The sequence below is a fragment of the Nerophis lumbriciformis genome, linkage group LG02, assembly GCF_033978685.3.
Source record: "Nerophis lumbriciformis linkage group LG02, RoL_Nlum_v2.1, whole genome shotgun sequence".
In the NCBI taxonomy this organism is placed as follows: domain Eukaryota; kingdom Metazoa; phylum Chordata; class Actinopteri; order Syngnathiformes; family Syngnathidae; genus Nerophis; species Nerophis lumbriciformis.
In genome coordinates this window covers 33,936,356-33,962,136 of record NC_084549.2, presented here as the reverse complement: position 1 = coordinate 33,962,136, position 25,781 = coordinate 33,936,356, and the positions used below count along the sequence as shown (strand labels likewise).

The window sequence follows — 25,781 nt, the reverse complement described above, 5'->3', positions numbered from 1 at the left end:
GTTCACTACGGCAACTAGCAGCGGGGAAGCCTGTAACTCAAATGCATGCTGGCAACTTAAAGCATAACAAAAAGCAAAGAGACAGCTTGTATCTCAAAATACTTGTAAGTTGGGGTACTCATAAATTGAGGTCCCACTGTATTTTATGTTCTATTATAGTTTATAAAATAAAGTACCAAAGTTTGACTTCACTAAATAGAAATGTCCTTACATCCCTCTAATCACAATTTAGTCCTCTTTTAGTGTGTTTAGATATCAAGGTACATTTTTAGAGCTCATTAGGAAAATTATACTCTATACTGTAAGCCAATATCATTACTCTTTTGACCTTGGTAAAGAGGAACTGCACTTTTTTTAAATGTTGCCTATAATTCACAATCCTTATGAGAGACAAAACACCTACAGTGTGTCTATTTGTTTATGCAATTTAACTTGTAAATAAAGGTAAATACAAGGAATCTTACATTGCAGCCAAATGAAGCCAAAAATGCTTTGTTCCACCCCCTTTTTTCTTCGCGAGTATTATGGGTCATTCTTCATTTTAACTGGAATATATGAACATCCCAATCATTGGCATGCCACTGAGAGCAAACATTGTACAGTAAATGATGTTTAATTACGTTTGTTGTCTCTCATGTTGTCTGCAGTTAGTAGTAATCAGTGATGTTGTTGAAGGAAAAAGCCATCAATGGGATGTTTGTGAAATTAGTGCGCCGCTGCTGTATGCTTAAATGAGCAACATACGCAAATATTACATGTTTATATGAATGTGCCTACCATACTACCGTGCATTACAAATGTACTTACGGCATGTATACAAGATGTTAATGGAAGTGTTTGGATGTTTTTTAAATGCCCCACAGGCAGAATAGAGTGATTTTTATTTGTGGTACAAGGGTAAGGAAAATTCACTTTTAGGTAACACAGGTACTATTAGCTTGACACTGAACTTACTTCAAGGATAAAATATTACAAATGTAATAGAAAATTTGCTTTTATTAACGAAAGTGTTATCATACCCCTGATGGTTGAAAATACAATGGCAATTTTGCTTGGTTTGCAATTTCTGTTATTTACTGTTTTGCAAATATTTCTGTTCCTTAGAAGCAAATTGGATTTTCTTAGGGAGGGTATTTTTTTTACACTCTACTTGCAGGTTTTCATTCTACAGCAATAGACACCAGGGGGTTACCTGGGGATTTCAAGTCCTTCATAACTTCTCCATGACTGATGCAGATTCATTTCAGAAAGATTTGCATACCCCAAAGGTTTTGCAGCCTTCATATCTGTCAGCACACAGGCAGAAACTTCTTAAAGGTTTTATCCTGTCAGCCACTGCGTACACACTGACATGCAGCGACTTCACATTGCCACTTGTCTGGCGACATAATCTAACTTGAACTCATCCATGCTTGTTTACTTATTTGTCATAAATATTTATATATTCTTGTCCAATTATCTTTTTGCCTCTGAACATAACATGTCAGGGATAGTTTTATGTTAGAAAATGCTGGGAAATGTGGAATTGTAAACATGTGTTCTTGCTTATTGAATATGTTGCAGGGAAGTATGGGTAGTATTGCCTGCATTGCCTGGAAAGGTGACACATTGGTGCTTGGCGATGTGGATGGAAATCTCAACTTCTGGGACCTTAAAGCTCGTTTGTCCAGGTAATTGTAATAAAGGTTGTCATTGTAAGCTACATCACTGCTGACCATTCTCAAAATGATTGTATACTTAATATTATTTTAAAACTGCATGCACATTTGAGTATTATTTTTGGCAGAACTTTTTAGTGCACAGTCATGTTTAGTGTTTAAAATTAATGTGTGTATACAGTAGAAGAATACAATAAGCTGCATTTATTCCGAAAAATTAAATGATGATATTGAATGTTCCAATGCCATTGGTATTTTTAGGGGAATACCGACTCATCGCGCCTGGGTGAAGAAAATTCGCTTTGCACCAGGAAAAGGCAACCAGAAACTGCTGGTTATGTACACAGATGGAGCAGAGGTCTGGGACACCAAAGAGGTAGGACTCAAATTGCCAGGGTAACACAATCTTGCTGGCAATATCTAATATTGATCAACGAATGTGTTGGTTGATTCTAAGTTTAAATAATGTTTTTGCGTTTGGACTCTAGTTATGCATGGCTCTGGTGGTATTGATTTCAAGTTTGATTGCCTAGTCCATTTATTATTAATTGTAGTGTATTAGCTTAATTGTTCTGTACATGTAAACAAATATTAAAACCTTATGCAACATTACTCTGTACAAACAGGCTTATAAACGCTGCGCTGACAAGTATAGGCTCAAACATAGCAGTTTGAATGAACATGTTTTTTCAAGCAGCTTCAGTTCCGGCTGTCTTTACAATGCAGGCCTCTCTTTGCACTGTCTTCATTATATCTTGTTAAAGAAAAGCTCTGGATGCTTCTATCTTATTTTCATCATCTTAGCTAAGGTCACAGACTGGACTTATTTTTATTTTGCATGTACTCATCAGTAAGTAACATGTTACTTTTCCAGGATGAAGGAGTGATGCAAACTGCTTTGGATGAATGTGCACACGGGTTTGGTCTCTGATGTATTTAGTAGTGCCGGCAGTAGGAAGATGCTTTATGGGAACGGAGAAAAGACACGGGGAGAGAAAAGACGCAGTGCTCAGTCCCCAATCGTAAAAGGCAGACAGCAGATGGATCAAGTCACAGAGGGAAACAAGTCAGTCATAGAAAAATGGAGAGCGGGAGGAGCAGGAAAAGCTCCCAAATGCTTCAGCACTCTGCTGACAGCTGCCTTGTACTCACTTCTGTACATTCCAATACCATACGAGAGAGCCATTTGCACCCCTTAGTTGGTTGGTTAGTCTGTTTTTTGCAGTCCACATTCTGCTGTTTATTCAACATAATACACATGAACCTTGATTTACGAATTGGTTCTTGAACAGGATTCATAAATAGAAAAGTTCCTATATTGACGCACATTTCACCATAGAAAATAATGTAAATATCAATGAATGATGGGCTCAAGTCGCGACAAAAGTAGCAAAGGTTTGTACACTTTGAACATATTATAAAGCGCCATACAGTGTTGTAGATCAAACAAACATAACACTGGGGTAACGGATCAGCTTTATATTTAATAACAAAACAAAACAACTAGCTAAACTGTCCTCTTTTTCAGCCACTGTGCCGACACACGCGGAGGAGACAGTGTTGACAACGCTGTGGATACTTCATGAATGTTTCCTCAATGAAACTTGACAACGCTTGTCTATTGCTTTCTTTGTACTCGTATTGGTCCAGAAAAATTTAAAAAATGTATATATTTTTAAAAGGCACATAAAGTAGCACAGTAGCTAGCAACAGCACTGTGCTCTGCTGACTGAATGAGCATCGGAAATCAATGAGCCCACCCACAATTGCTGTTCTGTCGGGCACAAAATGGCTGCACTGCGAGACACACAATGTATGGAATAATTGTTTGTACACTGAGACAAAGTTTGTACAAAAAAGCATATTTGTATTTGGTCTGTGGTTTGTAAATAGAATAGTTAAAAGAACAAGGGGGTCTTAAATCAAGGTTGCACTGTATAAGGATCAACATTTCTTTATCTGACAAAACCTTGTATTGCATCGCTAGGGATGTCCAATAATTGCACACTTGTATTTTGATCTCCATTCGTTCTAACCTATTGTAGGTTCAAATGGTCAGCAGCATGCGGATTGGTCGCAATGTTAACTACCGGGTCCTCGACATTGACTGGTGCACTTCGGACAAAGTTGTGTTGGCTTCAGACGACGGCTGCGTTCGTGTGCTGGAGATGGCCATGAAGTCTGCTAGCTATCGTATGGACGAACAAGATCTAACTGGTAAGGCACTTCAGAAAAATACAATAGAAACATACTCTATGTAGAGTTTAAAAAAAGCAAGTTGAGGCAAGATTGCTTTCAATGTTCTTTTCAGTTGTATTCTGACAAATTGTAATTCTTCATCTTGTGTTGTTTTTGTGCCTGCTTTGTGGCCGATATGCACAGACTCCGTGTGGTGCCCTTATTTGCTGCTACCACGAGCAGCCCTTACTCTCAAGGCTTTTCTCCTGCTGCAGCCCTGGTCAGGAACCTTCACAATGGACATTACACAAGTGTATGTTCAACCATTCAATCATTTGTCAATAAGCATCCTCTCACACATCATGTGTATCTTGGGTGAAAGTAGAGCTACAATTATCTCCCAAAATTTGACAATTCTAAATAGAAGTATTACATTAATCATTCCACATCCAAATGCAATAGTTTAACATGGCATGTTAGTTATGAGTGTGGTACTGCTTTCACATACACTGACGTCTTATAAATCCTATATACAAACTAACTATACAGTATACTGTTGCCTGCTATCTCAGCATATTAATTAAACTACAATATACAGACTACAGCAGCCTCTTGACTAAGTGTGATTGCATTTTCAGAGACTACAATGAAAAAGATGAGATCAAGGGCCTAATTCAGGAGCAACTCAATTCATTGTCAAAGTAAGTTTTTACATTGCTCGGTTTGGACAAATTAATTTCTAGATCAGGGGTCTTCAACATTTTCCAGACCAAGGCCAAGACCCATTATGTCATGGCTGTCTTGAGTTTCCAATAATTTCTTCAACTCTTATTTTTTTGTGATAGAGTGATTGGAGCACATACTTGTTGGTCACAAAAAAACATTCATGAAGTTTGGTTATTTTATGAATTTATTATGGGTGTACTGAAAATGTGACCAAATCTGCTGGGTCAAAAGTATACATACAGCAATGTTAATATTTGGTTACATGTCCCTTGGCAAGTTTCACTGCAATAATGCGCTTTTGGTAGCCATCCACAAACTTCTGGTTAAATTGTTGACCACTCCTCTTGACAAAATTGGTGCAGTTCAGCTAAATTTGTTGGTTTTCTGACATGGACTTGTTTCTTCAGCATTGCCCACATGTTTAAGTCAGGACTTTGGGAAGGCCATTCTAAAAACTTAATTCTAGCCTGATTTAGCCATTCCTTACCACTTTTGACGTGTGCCTAATCAACCCAAATTTTCTCGAACTCCAGCAGTACATATGCAGACAGCCTAGGCATTGCAGACTCCTGTTGAAGACCTCTGATTAAGATTATTTAATGAATGTTTTAATGAAAGTAGCAACAATCCCATTGATGACAGTTTTATAAAATTGGGCTTGCTCAAGCTATATTGTGATAGTGTCTGTTTGACTGGCTCTCCAGTGATATGAAGAGTGTGCTGCAGGACCCAGAGCTCAGCTTGCTGCAGCGCTGCCTGCTGGTCTCACGGTGAGTTGCTGGCAGTACACACAGAGCACTCTTCTTGAGGCTTTGCTGGTCAACACAATCTTTTAGATTTTTAAAGCAACTTATAACCACAGTTACATATCTAGTGTAAGATAGAAAAGGTGAAAATAAAATAACACAGTAGTACAGTAACACATACAAAGGGACTACTAAAATGCAGTACTGCATATATTTTACAAAACCATTTTTGACTAATCACTATACTGTGAGTAAATTATCTATGCAGTGATTTATACAGTAATTTGTAAAGTTTTTGAAGAAATGGATATTGTTTCTTATAGAGCAGGGGTGTACAAAGTGCAGCTATTTACGGTCCGCAGTTCATTCTTTATTGGCCCGAGACCCGTTCTAAATCCAAAATAAACACATCTAGGATTAAAACATGAAACAAAAAACTAATAAAAAATGCAGCTGGTCCAAATCTTACTAAAAGTGGGACCTGAAAAAGAAAACGGCCAATGACCTGTGCGCTCTACTGTATATGGTCTTCAATGATTTACGTGTGCCCTGTCATGATGAACATGTGTACACATTTTTTACAAGATATACGTTTTCGAGTGTGCTAAAGCCTTTAAAAACATTTTAGTTGGCGGAATAATCATGTCAATAAAGAATTATAAAAATTAATTAAATATCTCAATGGGGTTACATTAGATATTACACTAACTCGCATTGTCAGCTGTAACACAAAGCTAAGATGTGGATGTTTTGTTTAAATAGTTAGGCATTTATTCTATCACCTAAATTGTGTTGCTTTAAGTGTCTTTAATCCGCAAAATGTATCAAAGTGGGCCCCACATACTTAATTTTTTCTGTATGTGGCCCTAGCTGAAAAAAGTTTGGACACCCCTGTTAGGTCAGGACATTATAGACAAATTTCAATCAGGGAATCCTTGAATATTTTTTATCGTGTGTGGTTTATTTTGTTCATAAAACACACACAGTACGATGAAAAACGTGTTTAGTCTCTTTTCTTTGTGTCAAGCGCCGTGAAATGTTAAAATAGCCTTTTAGACAGACTGTGCCTCTTTTAATAGTTGAATATGGCTGTAAAATAACCAACCATGGGGCAAGAAAAAGTCATTGGTGCCAGTACTTTGATAAAGAATGTGAGAAAAACAATTGAATTTAAAAAATATATATTTTAGATGCATTTTTGTCACATAATTAATTTCAAAAATAAAATATATACCACTATTTATAGGTAATAAAAAATGAAATAATTTACCACAAAAGCAACAAAACATTGCTCCTCTGGCTACAAACTAAATACAAAACTAGATATCAACAACAACGCTGCTGGTTGCAGTGAGTGATGCACTTCATTTTGCCTAAGTTACATCAAGTGAGCACTCATCACCAATTAATTTTACGCAATCAACATAATTTTTCCTAATCAATTAATCAAATACTCAAGTATTATGCCCATTCTTAGTCATAAGAGCAGGCCAATTATTTACTTTAATCTGCCAAAATGTACTTTGTCTAATTGCACATCACTGTATTGCATCCCCACAGAGAAATATCACATGGCAGCAGGTGTCTGCAACTCTGCTCTCATCTCTGCTCCAACTGTAATTTGCTCCAGCGAATCTGGAACAATCGCTACATAGCAACTCCTATGTTTGTGTCACAATTAACTTGGAACGAATAAAAATAAACTTCTGGCATTGTAAATAATGAGAGTGTGCTTTCACAGTACTCATGAATGTGTAATCTCTCTGCATCTGTTGGCAGGCCATTGTTCATGTGGTTTGGTAACCTAGCAACAGATGTGTGTCAGGGCAGATATGCTATAGGACAAGGAAAGTGGTTGAAAAAATAAATAACAGGAAAATGTGGTTGGTGAAAGTGGCGGGCAGATTGCGCAGAGAAAAAAATGCGGACTGCAAGATGCAAGAAATGGAGTCATTAGAGAGCTACAACTAGAAAGACAACCCGGCATGCTGATTCAGACTGATACCATGTTGTGGCTCACCGCAGGCTGTTTGGGGATGAGTCTGACCTTCACTTTTGGACTGTGGCTTCACACTACCTCCAGTCATTTGCCCAGGCTCGTCAGCTCAGTGTAGCCACAGCGGAGGGCCAGGTTCAAAGTGATTTATCCCAGCAGTCTCCTCAGAATCACCTAGACATCTGCAATGACGTGCTGTGTGAGAGCTCCTATTTCCAGGTCAGTGAAAAGAGAGAAGAATGTCCTTTCTTTATTTGACCTCAGATCAATATAATCTGTAAGTGTCCTATAGCAAAAACATTGACTAAATAATGGAATCCATTCATTAGCTCACTGGTTTGACTAAATTGTGAATCGCAAACAATCAATGTCATCATATATTTCTATGCATGTAGATAAGGTATAAAGTGAATCTGAAAAGTATTCACAGCGCTTCACTGTTTCCACGGTTTGTTACAGCCTTATTGAAAAATGAAAAACAATTTTTTACCCTTTTACATAATGACAATGTAAAAAAGTTTATTTATCTTTTCACATGTACATTAGTATTCACCGCCTTTGCCATGTAGCTCAAAAGGGTTTAGTTTCAAACTGTGTTGGACTTGATTAGACATGACTTGGAAATGCACACACCTATCTATAAAGAAGGTCCCACACTTGACAGTGCATGGCAGAGCACAAACCAAGCATGAAGTTGAAGAAATTGTTTGTGGACTTCTGACACAAAATTTTCTCAAGGCATAAATCAGGGGGAGAGTACAGATAAATATTTGCTGTCTTGAAGGTCCCAATGAGCACAGTGGTCTCCAACATTTGTAAATGGAAGACATTTAAAACCACCAGGACTATTCCTGGAGCTGGCCAGCCTTTTAAACTGAGTGATTGGGGGAGAAAGGTCCAAGTCAGGGAGATGACCAAGAACCCGGTGGTCACTCTTTCAGAGTTACAACATTCCTCTGTGGAGAGAGGAGAACCTTACAGAGGGACAACCATCTCTGCAGCAATCCACCAATCAGGCCTGTATAGTAGAGTGGCCAGACGGAAGCCATTCCTTAGTGTCTGAAATACTCTCAGACCATGAGAAACAAAGTTCTCTGGTCTGATGAGACAAAGATTGAATTCTTAGGCGTGAATGCCAGGCGTCATGTTTGGAGGAAACCAGACACTGCTCTACCCCAGGCCAATACAACCCCTACAGCGATGCATGGTAGTAGAAGCATCATGCTGTGGGCATGTTTTTCAGTGGCAGGAACTGAGAGACTAGTCAGGATAGAGGGAAAGATGAATGCAGCAATGTACAGACATCCTGGATAAAAACCTGCTCCGAATCGCTCTTGAACTCAGACTGGGGCGACAGTTTTTCTTTCAGCATGACAACGACCATATGCGCTCAGCCAAGATATCAAAAAAATGGCTTCAGGACAACTGTGTAAATGTCCTTGAGTCGCCCAGCCAGAACCCAGACTTGAATCCAATTGAACAGCTCTGGAGAGATCTGAAAATGGCTGTGCACCGACACTTCCCATTAAACCTGATGGAGCTTGAGAAGTGCTGCAAAGAAGAATGGGAAAAACTACCCAAAGATAGGTGTGCCAAGCTTGTGGCATCATAACAAAAAAGACTTGAGGCTGTAAGGTGCATCAACAAAGTATTGAACAAAGGCTGTAAATACTTTTGTACATGTGAGTTCTTAGTTTTTATATTTCATACATTTGCAAAAATCTCTAAAAAAAAACCTTCTCCACATTCATTCCACGTCATAATGGGGTATTGCGTGAAAAATTTAGGACAAAAATGAATCTTCATTTTGGAATAAGGCTTTAACGTAACAAAATATGGAAAAATTGAAGCGCTATGAATACTTTCCGGATGCCCTGTATATATTTAAGAGTATCTTTGAGCACTTGTAAGCACATAAACCAACTGTACTTATTAATTAATTAATTATAATCCGTTTTTTTTTGTAAAGAAGCATTCGTCAGTGAGGCGTACTGAGTAACCACACGGCACACTTTAAGGGGGTTAAGAAAGTTTAAATGCCTATTTTCAAGCGTTTATTACATAAATAAATACAGTGCAGCCCAGGCTTGGCTACCAGAGTTCATGGCTAGCGATGGTGCCAAGGAAAAAAAGCCAAAGCATGAAAATGATCTACAGTTGTTAAAATGTCCTGTTTGGGAACACTCCGCTTCACACAGGTTCTGCTTCCTCGATGAAATACATTAACGAACACAGGCAAATAAATAAGAAAAAAATAGTGTGCCGGTGTTGTTCAGTAGAGATCGGAAATAGGGCTACAAGCTGGAACTATTATTGCTGCACATCAGGCAATAAGAAACTTTATTTACAAAAAAAAATAGAACCATAATTTCCGGACTATAGAGCGCACCCAAATATAAGCCGCACCCACTTAATTTTTAGACAAATTGTATTTTGTATATATACTGGCCGCACACGTCAATTAGTCGCAGGTAAAAACATTGAAATATGAAATATTTAACTAAAGACAATGCCTGTAACACGGCATACAGTAGCCGACCGGATAACATTGTCTTTATTCTTTCTCCTCCTTCTGTGTGCTGGGGATGCTGGGGTCATCTTCTTCGGTGTCCGAGTTGAGGGTCCTCAGGGTTGCTTCGTCCGGTGTTTTCTCTGCTTAGATTTTGTTTTCACTTGCGTGTAGAGGCGGTTCGCCTGTGGGCTTGTGCCTTTTTCTTTGGAGCGTGGTGGTCCGGCATTTCGGAGCTTGTTGGTGGTGGTGGATTTCCTTTGGATTAAATACAATTTTAAATGTTTCAACTTCAGTTGTTTCTATGCTCAGCCTCAAACCCTATTACAGACATGTGCTCTCACTGAAATTAAAGTACTAATTTTTCAAAGAAAAAAATGTTTTAATATTTCAGAGGCATGAAGCAAGGTTAGACTAATAGCGTCTGGCTTTAACTTGCATAAAGAATAGATAAAAAGACACATTCACATTTTATGAAGCAAGATTAACAAATTACGAGAAAAAGCTTTTAGATGACACTGAAGAATGTGAAAGCAATTTGACTTTCTAATTTCAGCTAGGAAAGCTCTTATGTAATAAAAACATTTTAATAAACCATTTTGTTTTATTAAAAGTTGTACCACTTTTTTAATGAGGAGCCTCATAGTGATTACAAATGGAAAAGTTTCAAAGAACTACACCGACAATCTGTAACTGCGTTTGGCTCATGCTGTCATGAAACAGCCGCTGTGGCAGCAGCGTGGCTGTAATTACTAATATCTGAGACTCCGACGGAGTGTACACAGTTCAGAAGCTTTTAAACACATTTGATGTACACCCTGGGCTGTGACTCACTAAAGAGTTGAGCATAACAACATGAAGAAAAATAAAGCTTCTGTCTCTGATATACAGTGGATAGTCCAGTTTGCTTAGAGCCCCCCCCCCCCACACACACACACGCTCCCTTTCTTCTATTTTTCTTCGAGCTGTCAAAAGCATATAATGAGCTTTCTGACTCTGAAATATATCTTTGTTTTCATGTTTTACACAAAACAACAACAAAATATCTCATCAGTGCACATACGCTGGTATCTTGGAAATAATGCACCATTATACAGACTGCGACACTTAAACCTAGAAACTCCTGAATATTTAAAAGCTTGCATAATGAATATTAAATCATCTGTATTCATGCAGTGTCTGTATAATTATCTTCTGTCTTTTGTATTTCGCTCTTCCTAATCACTGCTAATGTCCTGTAGCTTAATCTTTGTTGTTTAGTCATGAAAACGTTTTGCTGTTTTTAAAAAGTATTTTACTTGTTTCTGTTTGATAAGGCTTGTTGGGAAATAGCGAGCAAGAACTGATAACTTTATTGCTCCTCAGAAATTCCAGTTGGATCGTGTGCACCTGCAGGAGGTGAAGCGCTCCAGTTATGAGCATACTAAGAAATGTGCTGACCAGCTTCTTCTGCTTGGCCAGGTAAGTGCTGCACTGTCACAAAAGAGTTTCTATTGTCCCACTTTACCTTTTTGTTTACATACACAGTCTGATCTAGTATTTTGAAAACATTTTATTTTTCTACTGCATACTGGGGCTGGACGATTGTTGCAAAAATAATAATCGCAATTATTTTGATTGATATTGTAATCATGATTAATAACACAAATATTCATTAATTTGAAAACATTAGTATATATTGTCCCACCAAAACTCAACTTAGTAACAAATAAACAAAAACAAGTAATGAATAAGAATACTAGAAATAACAATGGCAATATAAAAAACAATAACATTCAGTTTTTTCTCACATTTATTGGTGCAATACATCTTTGGACAATTTTGACCAGTATTTTAGGTCAAAGCATAATAATTGTGGGAATGTATCAATAAGTGTTTTAAGTGCATATTGCGTGTGTAAAGTACTTTTTTGAAACCTTTATTTTGTTAGCGCACTTATATTGTGAAGTGAGAAAGTTGCTTTGCTGTTCTCAGCCTGATGATTAAGGAGACAATTTGAGGCTGTAAAAAAGAGAGCCTCTCATGTAGCAACATCGATGATGTCATTCACTACAAAAAAAGCAGATGAGATGTGTTGTGGGTGTATGGATCGTTCTTGCTTTAGCTTCGCAGTCCCGAAAACATTATTTTCCCAATCAAATGTTCCTTCTCCAACAACATTTGACTCACATGTGTGTCAATTTCCCTGATATTCTCTGTGTTTAACAGCGGATTCAACAGCAGCAAATTATGTGACTCTGTTTGCGGTTACATGAACGCTTGCGGAAATCATATGCCTTACTTTTTTTGTTGAGATGCGTTATTATTAATTATGCGTATTAGCGCTTTGTCAAATATATAAATAGCAGCCATGGTGACATCCTAAACTTAGAGTAAATGTAGTCTTGTTTTTACTCATTCGTTTATCATGTTTCACTGTTACAAAATGTTTATACTGTAAATACTGTATTCATTACACACCAGCTGTTTGATTATAACGTGCATCTTAGTTGTAGTTCTGATTACAAAATTTTGAAGTGTTGAAATGTAAAATTGCTAATGCTAATTGGGAGCATGTCTATGGCAAATCCAAGCATCAAGTTTGCGCCTCTCTAAAAGTGGAGACTTACTCTCATTTCTAGCGCCTTTTTCTTGCTTTGTTGACATGAAAAATTGTAACATTACTTGAAGGCAGTCCGCTCTTGAGTGCTTGACTGCATGTTTCCCAGCTATGTGATTGAGCCAGTGCCGAGGCTGCAACAAGACGTGATGTCACGTGCAACGAAGGTATCAAAATATGGCACTGTTTGATTTTAGATGGATGGGTACTCGGTAGTACCGGCGGCAATGCCTATAAAAGTACCGAAATCAGTACCCATATATTGTCATGCGGTTAGATAGGATACCTGTGCAGTGTGGACCAAATGAATCAAGATGGAGGATAACCGCTCCCTCTTTCCTCACTTGTATCTCAGCCCACAGTGATTGTAGTCACCTCCCATTCTCACTGTTCCTGCTCTAATCACAGGCTGCAATCAGCAGGCTGTGTATTGGACCTGTCTTTCTCTCTCGACAAAGCTCTGACCAGAGCACAGAGCCTTCATCTCCACCAGATAAAAAGCATGATAATGAACATAATATCCCCCTATAGTTTGGTCATCACTCCCTGCCTTTTAGGAGCTCCAGCCATAGCTCAGGTAAAACCTCAGACATTACCTTCTAGTGCATTCTGGTTTTGCTTTCAGACGGACCGCGCTGTTCAATTATTGTTGGAGACGAGTGCAGACAACCCCAGCTACTACTGTGATTCACTCAAGGCGTGCTTGGTGACCACAATCACCTCATCTGGTCCTTCCCAGTCTACCATCAAACTTGTGGCCACTAACATGATCGCCAATGGCAAGCTAGCTGGTATGTTTTAGTACCTCGTATGAACCTTTTTGTACTCTGCAAGCAGAAGCCAGTGTGTTCTATTGAATGTCATACAGCTTTAATTAAATCAGCAAAACTTCAAGCATGTAATTGAAGCTAATTTAATTGAAATGTATCTATTACAGGAGTGGTGTCTCATTGACCCACTCACAAAAACCAGCCACTTGTTTAAAAATGTCATTTTGGATCACATCCAAATGGTGCATCAAGACTATGGCAAATTTACAGCGTTGAAAGAAAGTTATGAAGGACATCATCACTTGTCATCACATAAATAGCTTTTCAACATGCCCTTTTGTTTTACTAGAGGGGGTGCAGCTGCTGTGTTTGATTGACAAGGCTGCGGATGCTTGCCGCTACCTGCAGACCTACGGGGAATGGAATCGTGCCGCCTGGCTGGCTAAGGTAACTTACTGATAACACTGTCCATCAATAGGACACATCAGATATGTTGAGGGTGAGCAGTAATTAGATGATATGTATCTATATTTATATAGGAGGTCAGAATAGCATCCAAACATCCACAACAGTCCAATCCAACAGCTTTATGACCGAATTATACGAACACTCAGGCTATTTTTCTCATAATAAATAATGCAAATCCAATTAATCTGATCTGGACCTCCCAAAATATTAGCACAAAACACATGTTATAGAGAATTATTAAAGTTGTACATGCAGAAAACCATGTGAAGTACATGGAAATGAACGTTTAACATCACTTTTCCCTTTAAGTGTAAACTTGTTAGCGATAAGTGAAGAGGGAGGAAGAGAGGAGACAGGTACCTTTGTACATTGCTACAAGTTTGTTTTAATTTAATAGTGTTTTGTCATCTTTACCAAAGTGCTGGCTCTTGTTTTGGCGAACTGTTTTGGCCCCATTGTGGCTAATTTTGCGTGCGTGCACGCGTGTGTGTGTTTGTGCGTGCGCGAGATACGTATTCATTGATAAAAAGCTGTGTTGTTGTTGTCATATTGACAGCCTATAGTGAGAGGGGTGGTATATGGGTCAAGGAAGAACACATTAAAATGTTGCTGCACAGGCATCTTTCTAGAGGGCATGGGGGCATCGTTCCACAATGTTCCTTATCTTGTAAGTGAATAATGCATGAATCTTAATAATCAGATTCATCCATATGCAGGAAGTGGGTATCTGCAAATGTATACAATTTTGTGCTGAGCCAAATTAAGATTGTTTGACCTTTTATCACAATCTCTGTGCTGGGATACACAACCACGTGTAGGATAATGTGAACTGCCCTGTTTGTCAAAATACTATGCCGTGTTGCTGCACAAGGTTGATTGATTGCCCTACGAATGGCTCTTTTGTCAGGTGCGTCTCAGCCCAGCAGAGAGTTCAGACGTGCTGAAGCGATGGGCAGAGCATCTGTGCTCCCCTCAGGTCAATCAGAAGTCTAAAGCCATTCTGGTGCTGCTATCCTTGGGCTGCTTTTACAAAGTAGGAGAGATGCTGCACAGGTATGAAGGAACCTTTATTGTAATTTTTGTCTACATTTTTGTACGAGCACGATATAACAAGGTTCATCATGTCTTCTTGTTGAATATACTAGACACAATTTTGGGTATAATAGATGGAATATTTCAAGGTAAAGTATGCCATCTAATATACCAAAATCTTAAGCGACTAAAAGCAACTGGAAAATGTAATATGAATGCTTCTTATCCGCTTTTTTAAAGAATGTCTATCTTCCTTTTGAAATCACCATCAGTAATTTTAAACAAGTTTTTATTGTGGCCACTTATCTTATTTTATGTCATGGTTCCTCGGTATTGATTTTTTTTTCTTGGTAATCTCATCCTCTTTTATGACACCTTATGTTCTGAAGCACATTCAGGAGGCATCGGAACATCAACTGTGGTGGATGTATCAGGGTCACGAACATCAAAGGAGGCATAGTGCTGTTTTCTGACAATTGTCTGTGTCTTTCTCCTCCTCCTGCCTCGCGGCCAGCATGAGGCACTTCGACAGCGCCGCCCTCTTTATCGAAGCCTGTCTGAAATACGGGGTCATGGAGGTCAACGACTCGTCTAATATCCTTTTCGAAAACCCATTACGCTGCTCCAAGGACCCGAGATTTAGCTTTTACGGTAACTTTTTATGGCTTCTCTGTGATGGGCGAGCGCTTTTCAGAGAGCTATTTGGTTTCTCAATTGTTGAGGCTGATATCAAACCTTAGCAGACAATTTCAACATAAATATACAACAACTTAAGTATCTAAGAAGTGGACCCCTGCATATTCAGCATGTATGCTTTGCATATTTGCAGATATCTTATTACTTAAAGAAATACTTTATTTGTGGGAAAACCTGCCCATTTGTATAAGATTTTCTCCCTTTTTTTTTTCTTTTTTTTTTACAAAACACTCATCTCAGTCCCCTGTGGTCGGTAATAATTTATAAATACAGTGTACCTTAACTTACAAAACACTCATCCAATATCATCTTCGCCCATTACAATTATTTGAAATCAATTTTAATTTGTGCTTTGTCTCCTAAAACAAAACTATTTTAACATGTAACATGCTTTTTAAAAATATAAACACTTTTAGATAAATGTTCGAAAAACAATATGATACGTTGTACTACCAACAACTACAATAGTTTTATGAAGTATTTTAGTACTAATGTAAATATTCACCTTGAACTTTTACGGTATGTCCTTCGAGCTGCTTTTCCGTCAAACACATCATCAGCAGCTTTTACATATTTTCATAAATAAATGTCCGTTTAAATATTATTTTAATGTCCTTGGCTGGCACTAAAGCTGACTTCTGCTTCAGTTTCATGCAGACTAGGAATGCTAAGCTCAAACTCAGCATTCATTAAATATTCATTTCAATTTCATTAAAAAAAATAAATAAATAAAAAAAAAAATCCAAGATGGCGGCGCGCACAGACGCAGCGGCTTACGGCTCTCCATTTCAGTGCTATTTCTTCCTTCTTTTCTTCATGTTTTTTTTCCTTTTGTGCACCACCTGTACTGCAAACACCCGGTACACCCGCCAGTCACTCTTGGATATCGGTAACTCGCACCAGATATCTGTTTCGAGCGACTTTCACCACGAGCACAACATCCCAGATGACATAGCGAGAGTACAGGGCTCTCCGTGGTTTGTTGTCGGGTCTGGGAGACGGCGTAGACGGAGGAGGGAGAGGAAGCAGAAGCGTGGCCGCAGGTCCGGCGTCTTGCTCAGGCTTAGGAAACAACCCCACAAGCCACCTCTACCGAGCCTGTTCCTCTCTAATGCCAGATCCCTTGTACAGAAGATGGACGACCTGGAGTTACAACTTGCTGGAAACCGCTATGTTCGGGACTGTTGTGCTATGATTATCACCGAAACCTGGCTTCACCCGGAAATACCCGATGCTAGCATGCAGCTAGCCGGACGCACTCTGCTCCGCCGGGACAGAACTAAGGACTCCGGTAAGAGCAGAGGAGGGGGGCTCTGTATCTACGTGCATGAGAACTGGTGCAACAACGGGACAATCACTGAACAGCACTGTTGCCCGGACGTGGAGTACATGTCTGTTAGATGTCGGCCTTTTTTTCTCCCGAGAGAGCTGTCTGTTGTTATCATCACGGCTGTGTATATTCCACCGGACGCCAAAGTAAACACAGCGCTCTCTCTTCTGCTGAACACCGTCAACGAACAGCAGCGGGCCCACCCCGACGGTGTTCATATCATAGCAGGGGATTTTAATAAGGCCAATCTGAAGACTGTACTCCCTAAGTTCTACCAGCACGTGAAGTGTTCTACAAGGGGCAAGAACACCCTGGACCACGTGTATACCAACATAAAGCACGCGTACAGAGCTACACCCCTCCCCCAGCTTGGACAGTCAGACCATCTTTCCCTCCTGCTCTCTCCTACCTACACCCCCATCAGACGCCAGGCCAGGCCTATCACAAAGACTGTTATGACCTGGCCTGACGATGCACTCCCCAAACTTCAGGACTGCTTCCAACACACAGACTGGGACCTCTTCCAACAACAGGAGCTGGAGACAGCCACAGGAACGGTGCTGGACTACATAAAGTTCTGCATCGGGAATGTGACTGTGGAAAAAACCATCCGGGTTTACCCCAACAAGAAACCCTGGATGACCAGCCAGGTCCGCACACTCCTCAGGGCCCGCGACGCAGCCTTCAGGTCAGGGGACAGGGCACTGTACAGTGTTGCTAGAGCCGACCTGAAGAGAGGGATTAAAAAAGCAAAGGCGGACCACAGGAGGTGCATAGAGTCCCATCTGTCCAGCAAAAACTCACGGGAGGTGTGGCGGGGCATTCATGACATCACGAACTTCAGAGGCTGCAATATGACAACTGCGGATCAGAGTGCGACACTGGCAGAGGAGCTTAACTGTTTCTTTGCCCGTTTCGAAACCCCCCAGCGACACTCATCTGCTCCAGCCCTGCCCCCGCCCCCACCGGGCTCCGGCGCCACTCCACTCACTGTACAGGAGCACAGTGTCAGACGAGTGCTCCTGGCTGTGAACCCCAGGAAGGCTACCGGACCAGACGGAGTACCTGGAAAGGTGCTCAGGACGTGCGCCCACCAGCTCGCTCCCCCCCTCACCAGGATCTTCAACCTCTCCCTGGCTCAGGCAGTCATCCCATCCTGCCTGAAGTCATCTACAATAATCCCGGTGCCGAAGAAGTCTCCCATCACCAGCCTGAATGATTACCGACCAGTGGCCCTCACTCCGGTAATCATGAAGTGCTTCGAGCGACTTGTTCTCCAGCACATCAAGGACCATATCCCTCCAGACTTCGACCCCCACCAGTTCGCATACCGGGCGAACAGGTCCACAGAGGACGCCATCGCTGTTGCTCTCCACTCTGCTCTGAACCACCTGGAGCAGCAGCAGAGCTACGTCCGGATGCTCTCTGTGGACTATAGCTCTGCCTTCAATACAATAATCCCGGACAGACTCTGCAATAAACTGGACACTCTTGGCCTCCCCCCTCTCACAAACGCCTGGATAAGGGACTTCCTAACGGACCGACCCCAGAATGTGAGACTTGGCCCGCACCTCTCATCCTCCCGCACGCTGAGCATCGGCTCCCCACAGGGCTGTGTGCTGAGCCCCCTCCTCTACTGCCTTTACACCCATGACTGCAGTCCGGCCCACAGTGACAACCTTAACGTCAAGTTCGCCGACGATACCACAGTGGTCGGGCTCATCTCCAGGGGTGACGAGGCTGCCTACAGAGAGGAGGTCCTGAAGCTGACGGCCTGGTCTTCGGAGAACAACCTCGCTCTCAACACCAGCAAGACCAGAGAGATCATCGTCGACTTCAGGAGGAGCAGCACCGACCCTGCCCCCCTCTACATCAACGGCGAGCGTGTAGAGAGGGTCCACACCTTCAGGTACCTTGGAGTCCATATCTCTAATGACTTCTCCTGGACAGTCAACACCACATCAATCATCAAGAAGGCTCAGCAGCGGCTACACTTCCTTAGAGTCCTCGGGAAGTACAACCTGAAGCCTGACCTGCTGCTGACCTTCTACCGCTCGTCCATCGAGAGCCTGCTGACCTACTGTATTACGGTATGGTACGGCAGCTGCACTGCAGCAGACAGGGAGAGGCTGCAAAGAGTGGTCAAGACGGCTCAGAAGATCATCGGCCGCCCTCTCCCCTCTCTGACGGACATCTACACCTCCCGCTGCCTCAACAGAGCCAGTGCCATCATCAAGGACAGCACCCACCCTGGCTCTGACCTGTTCCACCTGCTGCCCTCTGGGAAGCGCTACAGGTGCATTAAAACCAAAACAAACAGGCTAAAGAACAGCTTCTTCCCCAGGGCCATAACCATCCTGAACGGACTGCCCCATTGTCCCTCATAACTGCCTTCTCTTCGGTGCAATAACCCATTCCACCAACCACCCTGTTTTTTTTTGTTTTTTTTTCATGTATATATTCATTTCACACCATATTCATTGCACTTCTACATTTTTTATATTTTTATATATTTGCACATTGTTTTTCTAGCATGCACACATCGCACTGTATGGAATGGCCTCAATCTCGTTACCTTGCGTAATGACAATAAAGCTGATTCTGATTCTGATTCTGATTCTCATTAATATTTGTATTAATTAAATGAATATCACCCGCTTCTCCTGCTCAGCACTTTCTTTCACACTCACTTTCTTATGTCATGTCGATCTCTAGCTATAAGCTAATGCTAAGTACTAATGCTGAGTAAGACCAGATATTTTGGTCAGATCTTGCGTGGTTCACTGTGATATTTGATACACCAACTAATGGCGGGGATGCCTGTAACTCAGTCTTGCTTGTAACTCAAAGGGGAACTGCACTTTTTTTGGAATTTTGCCTATCGTTCACAATCATTATGAAATACATGACAACGGATGGATTTTTTTTAATGCATTCTAAATATTTTATAATTTGCTTACAATGGAACCTATGGGAGCCGTTCAATTCTGCCTGTAGAGCCCCTAAAAAAACATCCAAATACCTCCATTAGGGTTTTACATACAGGATGTAAGTCTATATGTAATGTAGTAACGGGCACATTTATAATAAGATTCAAGATTGTTTATTGTCATATGCACAGTTAAACAGACAGTTTGCCGTACAATGAAAATCTTGATTTGCTAGTCCACCCTTCAACAAGTCACATGGTACTTAGCTAAAAAAATAAAAAATAAAAATGTATATACAAGGCACAGTAAGTAATATAACATTCACAAGTTAGCATTCACAAGCCTGATGGCCTGTGGGTAGAAACTGTTTGTCAGTCTCATAGTCCTGGATTTCAGGCTCCTGTATCGTCTGCCTGATGGTAGGAGGCTGAAGAGACTGTGCTGGGGGTGTGTACTGTCCTTTATGATGTTGTGTGCTCCCCTGGTTGCCCTGGTAGAGTACATGTCCTGTAGTGAGGGGAAGGCTGCTCCTGATATGTACTGAGCAGTTTTAATCACTCGCTGGAGTGCCTTCCTGTCCTTAGCAGTGCAGTTTCCATACCAGACCGTGATTGAGCTGGTAAGGACACTCTCAACCGTACTTCTATAGAAGTTGCTGAGAATTTTGGGTGGCATGCCATTTAATATGTACGTATTTTGATCATCTTAAGCATACACGGCGCATTATTTTCACAAACCTATCACGTTTGCTTTTTTTTTTGTTCATCACTGCAAGCTTGATGAGAGCTAACAAACATAATAAAACATTACTTACTGTATAAGGTTCGCTGTCATTAGAATGCCGATTGCTAGGATGTTCATATATTCCCATTTTGATGAAAAATGTCTCAAAATCCTCGCGAAAAAACAGGGTGTCGTTCTCGCCAGTTCCAGATCCTAAATGGCTATCAAATTGTCGGGTTATATCTTCAGCCATCTATTTTTCAGGACAGAGGCATGCTTTATAATCTATAATAAACTTAGTGGGAGCAGGGAAAGGAGGAAGCAGCTGACCAGTTGATGATGTAATACAGGAATTGACCACAGCGCCGCTATAAATGGTTTGTCTGCGTAAGTGGAGTTCCCATTGGCTACGCTCTAAGCAGACTTTTCTTTACGGTTATTTAATATTTAGAATGCAATTTTAAAAAATCCATCCGTTGCCATGTCCTTCATAATGATTGTGAACGATAGGCAAAATTCTAGAAAAAGTGCAATTCCCCTCTAAAGTATAACAATTAGCCGAAAGACAGCTCTTATCTCAAAACATTCTTAAGTTGGGGCACTCTTAAGTTGAGTTACCGTTGTATGTGCTTCCTTCCATCTAATCCTGCTGTTCTTTACTTTTTATATGTCAAGACTTGTGACAGCAGAGACAAAGCCAAATAAAAATAAACAGACTAGTCTGAGTGCACAGTTTTTCTTTGGAGGTAAATTGTAATTCATAAAACTTTCTGACATCTGGCTAATCTTTAAAGGGGAACATTATCACAATTTCAGAAGGGTTAAAACCATTAAAAATCAGTTCCCAGTGGCTTATTTTATTTTTCGAAGTTTTTTTCAAAATTTTACCCATCACGCAATATCCCTAAAAAAAGCTTCAAAGTGCCTGATTTTAACCATCGTTATATACACCCGTCCATTTTCCTGTGACGTCACATAGTGATGCCAACACAAACAAACATGGCGCATAGAACAGCAAGCTATAGCTTTAGCTCGGATTCAGACTCGGATTTCAGCGGCTTAAGCGATTCAACAGTTTACGAATGTATTGAAACGGATGGTTGTAGTGTGGAGGCAGGTAGCGAAAACGAAATTGAAGAAGAAACTAAACCTATTGAGCCATATCGGTTTGAACCGTATGCAAGCGAAACCGACGAAAACGACACGACAGCCAGCGACACTGGAGAAAGCGAGGACGAATTCGGCGATCGCCTTCTAACCAACGATTGGTATGTGTTTGTTTGGCATTAAAGGAAACTAACAACTATGAACTAGGTTTACAGCATATGAAATACATTTGGCAACAACATGCACTTTGAGAGTGCAGACTAGGGATGTCCCGATCCGATATTTGGATCGGATCGGCTGCCGATATTTGCCAAAAATTGCGTATCGGCAAGGCATGGGAAAATGCCGATCCAGATCCAGTTTAAAAAAAAACTCTGGTCCGTGTTTTCCAACGCACCGATTTAAATAATACATTCCACTTTTCTGCTGCTCCGTAATTTCCGTTCCGCATTTTCCAGCACACCTTCAACACATCCACAATTCTCACGCAGTTGCTTTTAGCTGCTGGCATTACACGACAGGCTCTTCTCACTCTTTCCTGTGTCTCCCTCTCACAGACAGCGAGCGCACCTTCTTATACACGTCACATACTGTCACGTCATATGTCACATACTGTCACGTCATACGTCACATACGTATACGTCCTCTCCCAGCAGAGAGCGAGGTAGCGGCATGGCTAACGTTAGCTGTGATGCTAGCGCAGCCGCTAAGGTGCGCGCCTGCTCAAGCGTCCTCTGCGCACGGCAAATCTATGCACGCACAAAATCAAATAAAAAAATAAGCGCATAACAATTTTCGACACACGGACACGACAGAGACAACAGTTTTCGTCATCATTGTTCAAATATTGTGATGTCTGTCGAGACGCTTGTCTCCATTCGGTGCCACACGTCCAGACTCCACACCATCAAAATGGCAAAGATTTCCACATCAACACCGTATGAAAAAATTAGTGATTTTTTTTAGTTGTGATTTCCTTCTCTGCATGAAAGTTTAAAAGTAGCATATATTAATGCAGTATGAAGAAGAATGTTTTAATGTAGACATGCAAGCCTTGAAAGAACATTTTGAAAATCAAGACATTTCCTGCAAATGGGTGCATTTCTACCCTATATTTTAACTTTCGATTTATTCTCATATCAAACTCTTTTGGCTGTCTTTTTGGCGCCCCCCTCCACACCCTGGATTATAAATAATGTAAATAATTCAATGTGATTATCTTGTGTGATGACTGTATTATGATGATAGTATATATCTGATAGTATATATCTGTATCATGAATCAATTTAAGTGAACCCCAACTTAAACAAGTTGAAACACTTATTGGGGTGTTACCATTTAGTGGTCAATTTTACGGAATATGTACTTCACTGTGCAACCTACCAATAAAAGTCTCAATCAATCAATCAAAACACATAGAATCATCATACTGCTGTGATTATATGCATCAAGTGTTCATTCAAGGCTAAGGCAAAATATCGAGATATATATTGTGTATCGCAATATGGCCTTAAAATATTGCAATATTAAAAAAAGGCCATATCGCCCAGCCCTAGTTCAATGATGCCATTTCTGTTTGTCATGTATAATTTTGTCTATTTTGTGTTTATCTTTGAATAAACAGGTCAGTTTCTTGTTACCAACCATTGTGTATTATTCAAACTCCCCTAATTCAGCTGGCTAGTTGTTATCAAGAGTACTAAAACCCTTTTCAACATGATTCTGACAACTAAGTAGGCTAAATAACTTTAAACTTTAATACATGCTCGGATAGGCCAGTATCGGTCAGTATCGGTATCGGTCAGTATCGGTATCGGATCGAAAATGCAAAAACAATATCGTATCGGATCGCAAGTGCAAAAACCTGGATCGGGACATCCCTAGTGCAGACAGCCCAGTTTTCATCATATTCTGTAGACATACCCTCATCCGCTCTCTTTTCCTGAAAGCTGATCTGTCCAGTCCAGTTGGAAATGCATCTGCTTTGATTGTCGCAGGATATCCACACATTCTTGCCATCTCTGTCGTAGCATAGCTTTCGTCAGTAAAGTGTGCGGAACAAACGTCCAATTTCTTGCCACTTTCGCATCTTTGGGCCACTGGTGCAACTTGAATCCGTCCCTGTTCGTGTTGTTACACCGTCCGACAACACACCGACGAGGCATGATGTCTCCAAGGTACGGAAAACAGTCGAAAAAACGGAAAATAACAGAGCTGATTTGACTCGGTGTTTGAGAAAATGGCGGATTGCTTCCCGATGTGACGTCACAATCGCTCCGAGAGCGAATATTAGAAAGGCGTTTAATTCGCCAAAATTCACCCATTTAGAGTTCGGAAATTGGTTAAAAAAATATATGGTCTTTTTTCTGCAACATCAAGGTATATATTGACGCTTACATAGGTCTGGTGATAATGTTCCCCTTTAAGCAAGAAAATGCATTGTCATCACTCATTGTCTTAAAATGCATGTTTAGGCTTGTTTACATAATGAGTTGACATGTGTTTGATTCTGACCTTGTACGTCTTCCTTGACCCGGTGTTTTTCACATAAACTCATCGAGGCTACGTTTTTGGAGTACGCACGGCTGCTGCGCTCGCTTGGCCTACGAGAAGGAGCGGCTCTCTGGGCATCGCGGGCAGGCACCGCGGGGGAGCAGCTGATGGAAGAGTTGTTCAAGGGGGACGGAGGAGGGCCAGAAGTCACACTTAATGATGATGAAGCCAAGCTGGCGACTGACGCATGAGGATGGACGGATTACGTTCGGAAAATAAACCTTTTTTCCGTGGAACTGTGATCATCTGCATCATTAGAAGACAGAAGAGTTTCCATTTTGTCATTTATTGCTTGTTTCGGTCTACCCGCATCTGTGGCTGGGGCAGGATTGACATTTCGTAATGTTTGTTTTTTGTAATGGTGCAAACATTGTTGTTTGTGGGCAGCTGTGTTTGCATGCTGCTGCCTTTAAAGATTATATGTTATTTTCCCAAAAGGTAAAGTAATGCACATTATTGTTCACAGTGACGTCTGACTATAGAATTTAACTCATTTATTATAGTGGTTATTGCGTGTGCGTGTGTTAATTAGTGTAGCAAAAATTGCTGTTCTGCTGCTGTGATGAAACGTATGAGTTAGTTGCACCCTCCAATATTTTCATTTTGAGTATGCACTCTCTTAAGGAAATATTACTCCCACTGTTAGCTCATTCCACCAAAATATTGCACTTTCTGATTGAACCTAAATGAGAATAATAACTTGCAAGAGCTGAGAGTGTCAGTGTTGCGCTGCAAAAGAAGGCTTGAAATTAACGACCAAACGTGCATAATCCATTCCTATTTGAAACTTACATGTAAAGCCTGAAATTATTCATAGTCGGGTCATTTTTGTTGGTTTTGATTGCTGAATTTGTTGAATAACTATCTTTTAGTTGAAAATGCATGAGACAAAATAAATAAATTTTCAGTATTTTCTTACATTCTGCCAGAAAGTTCCATATCCAAATCTAGTTACAGGTATTATACATTAACACAGGCATATCCAATGTGTTGCAGGTAAGTTCCTAAAAATGGTGTCCAAACATTTTTCCTCTTGCATAGAGAAACATTTTAAAATGCAGATTTATGTTAACATGAGACCAAACAAATTGTATGTTGGATAGATGTTTACATTCAATATGTCAACATATTTCAGACAAGTCATATTACTTTTTTGTAATGTTCTTCTGCAGGATGAGTTTACTTTTATTTTTAGATTATGTTGCTGACAACAAATCGCCCCAGGAAGGGACTTTTTATAAAAAAAAAATGTTTACTATATTATGTTATTTCTGTCATGTGTCCTGGGCCCATACAGAACAAGGCGTAGTCTGCAAATGGTCCACAGGCTGCACTTTGGACACCCCTGGTGTACACCTCCAGGTTCTGCCCTCTTAGCTTTATCGCTAGTCTGGGCTGCGCTGCACACTTGGTAAAGTGTGCTGCACGCTTCCACACCTTGCCTTTCGCGGAGTTGGTAATACACACTCCACGCGCTTGTCGGGGTGCCCTGCAAATCTGAATCTTGTTCCCACTGCAAATAGAGGAGCTGCTTGCATTTGATTAACGAGTAAATATCTGACACCAGATACACTTCCTGTCTTTCACTTTTAAAGCGTATGGCAGTGTGTGAAAATTCCGTACGACTGTTTGCGTGCCGAAAATTCTGAATACGATCGTTCAGATGTAATCTAGATCTGACTAATATAGTAATATGAGCATGAACTAATATGAATACATTTACCGTACACCCCTAGAAGGGGTCTAAATACTGATCCCTT

The 25,781-nt window shown here is 40.6% G+C and overlaps 1 protein-coding gene and 1 pseudogene across 1 annotated transcript in view; both read left to right on the top strand.

Annotated features, from left to right (window-relative positions):
• wdr11 (WD repeat domain 11) overlaps positions 1 to 24,931 on the top strand; it is a 102,468-nt gene extending 77,537 nt beyond the window's left edge. The window contains exons 17-29 of the mRNA XM_061961438.1: positions 1,564 to 1,670; positions 1,920 to 2,034; positions 3,704 to 3,875; positions 4,041 to 4,149; positions 4,475 to 4,537; positions 5,267 to 5,332; positions 7,334 to 7,523; positions 11,179 to 11,274; positions 13,038 to 13,203; positions 13,532 to 13,629; positions 14,558 to 14,703; positions 15,197 to 15,279; positions 24,019 to 24,931. Coding sequence (XP_061817422.1) covers positions 1,564 to 1,670; positions 1,920 to 2,034; positions 3,704 to 3,875; positions 4,041 to 4,149; positions 4,475 to 4,537; positions 5,267 to 5,332; positions 7,334 to 7,523; positions 11,179 to 11,274; positions 13,038 to 13,203; positions 13,532 to 13,629; positions 14,558 to 14,703; positions 15,197 to 15,279; positions 24,019 to 24,212 — 1,605 coding nt within the window. The 3' untranslated portion in view covers positions 24,213 to 24,931. The remainder of the gene's footprint in view (positions 1 to 1,563; positions 1,671 to 1,919; positions 2,035 to 3,703; positions 3,876 to 4,040; positions 4,150 to 4,474; positions 4,538 to 5,266; positions 5,333 to 7,333; positions 7,524 to 11,178; positions 11,275 to 13,037; positions 13,204 to 13,531; positions 13,630 to 14,557; positions 14,704 to 15,196; positions 15,280 to 24,018) is intronic.
• On the top strand, positions 8,071 to 8,737 carry LOC140679505 (uncharacterized; annotated as a pseudogene).
• Positions 24,932 to 25,781: the final 850 nt, after the last annotated feature.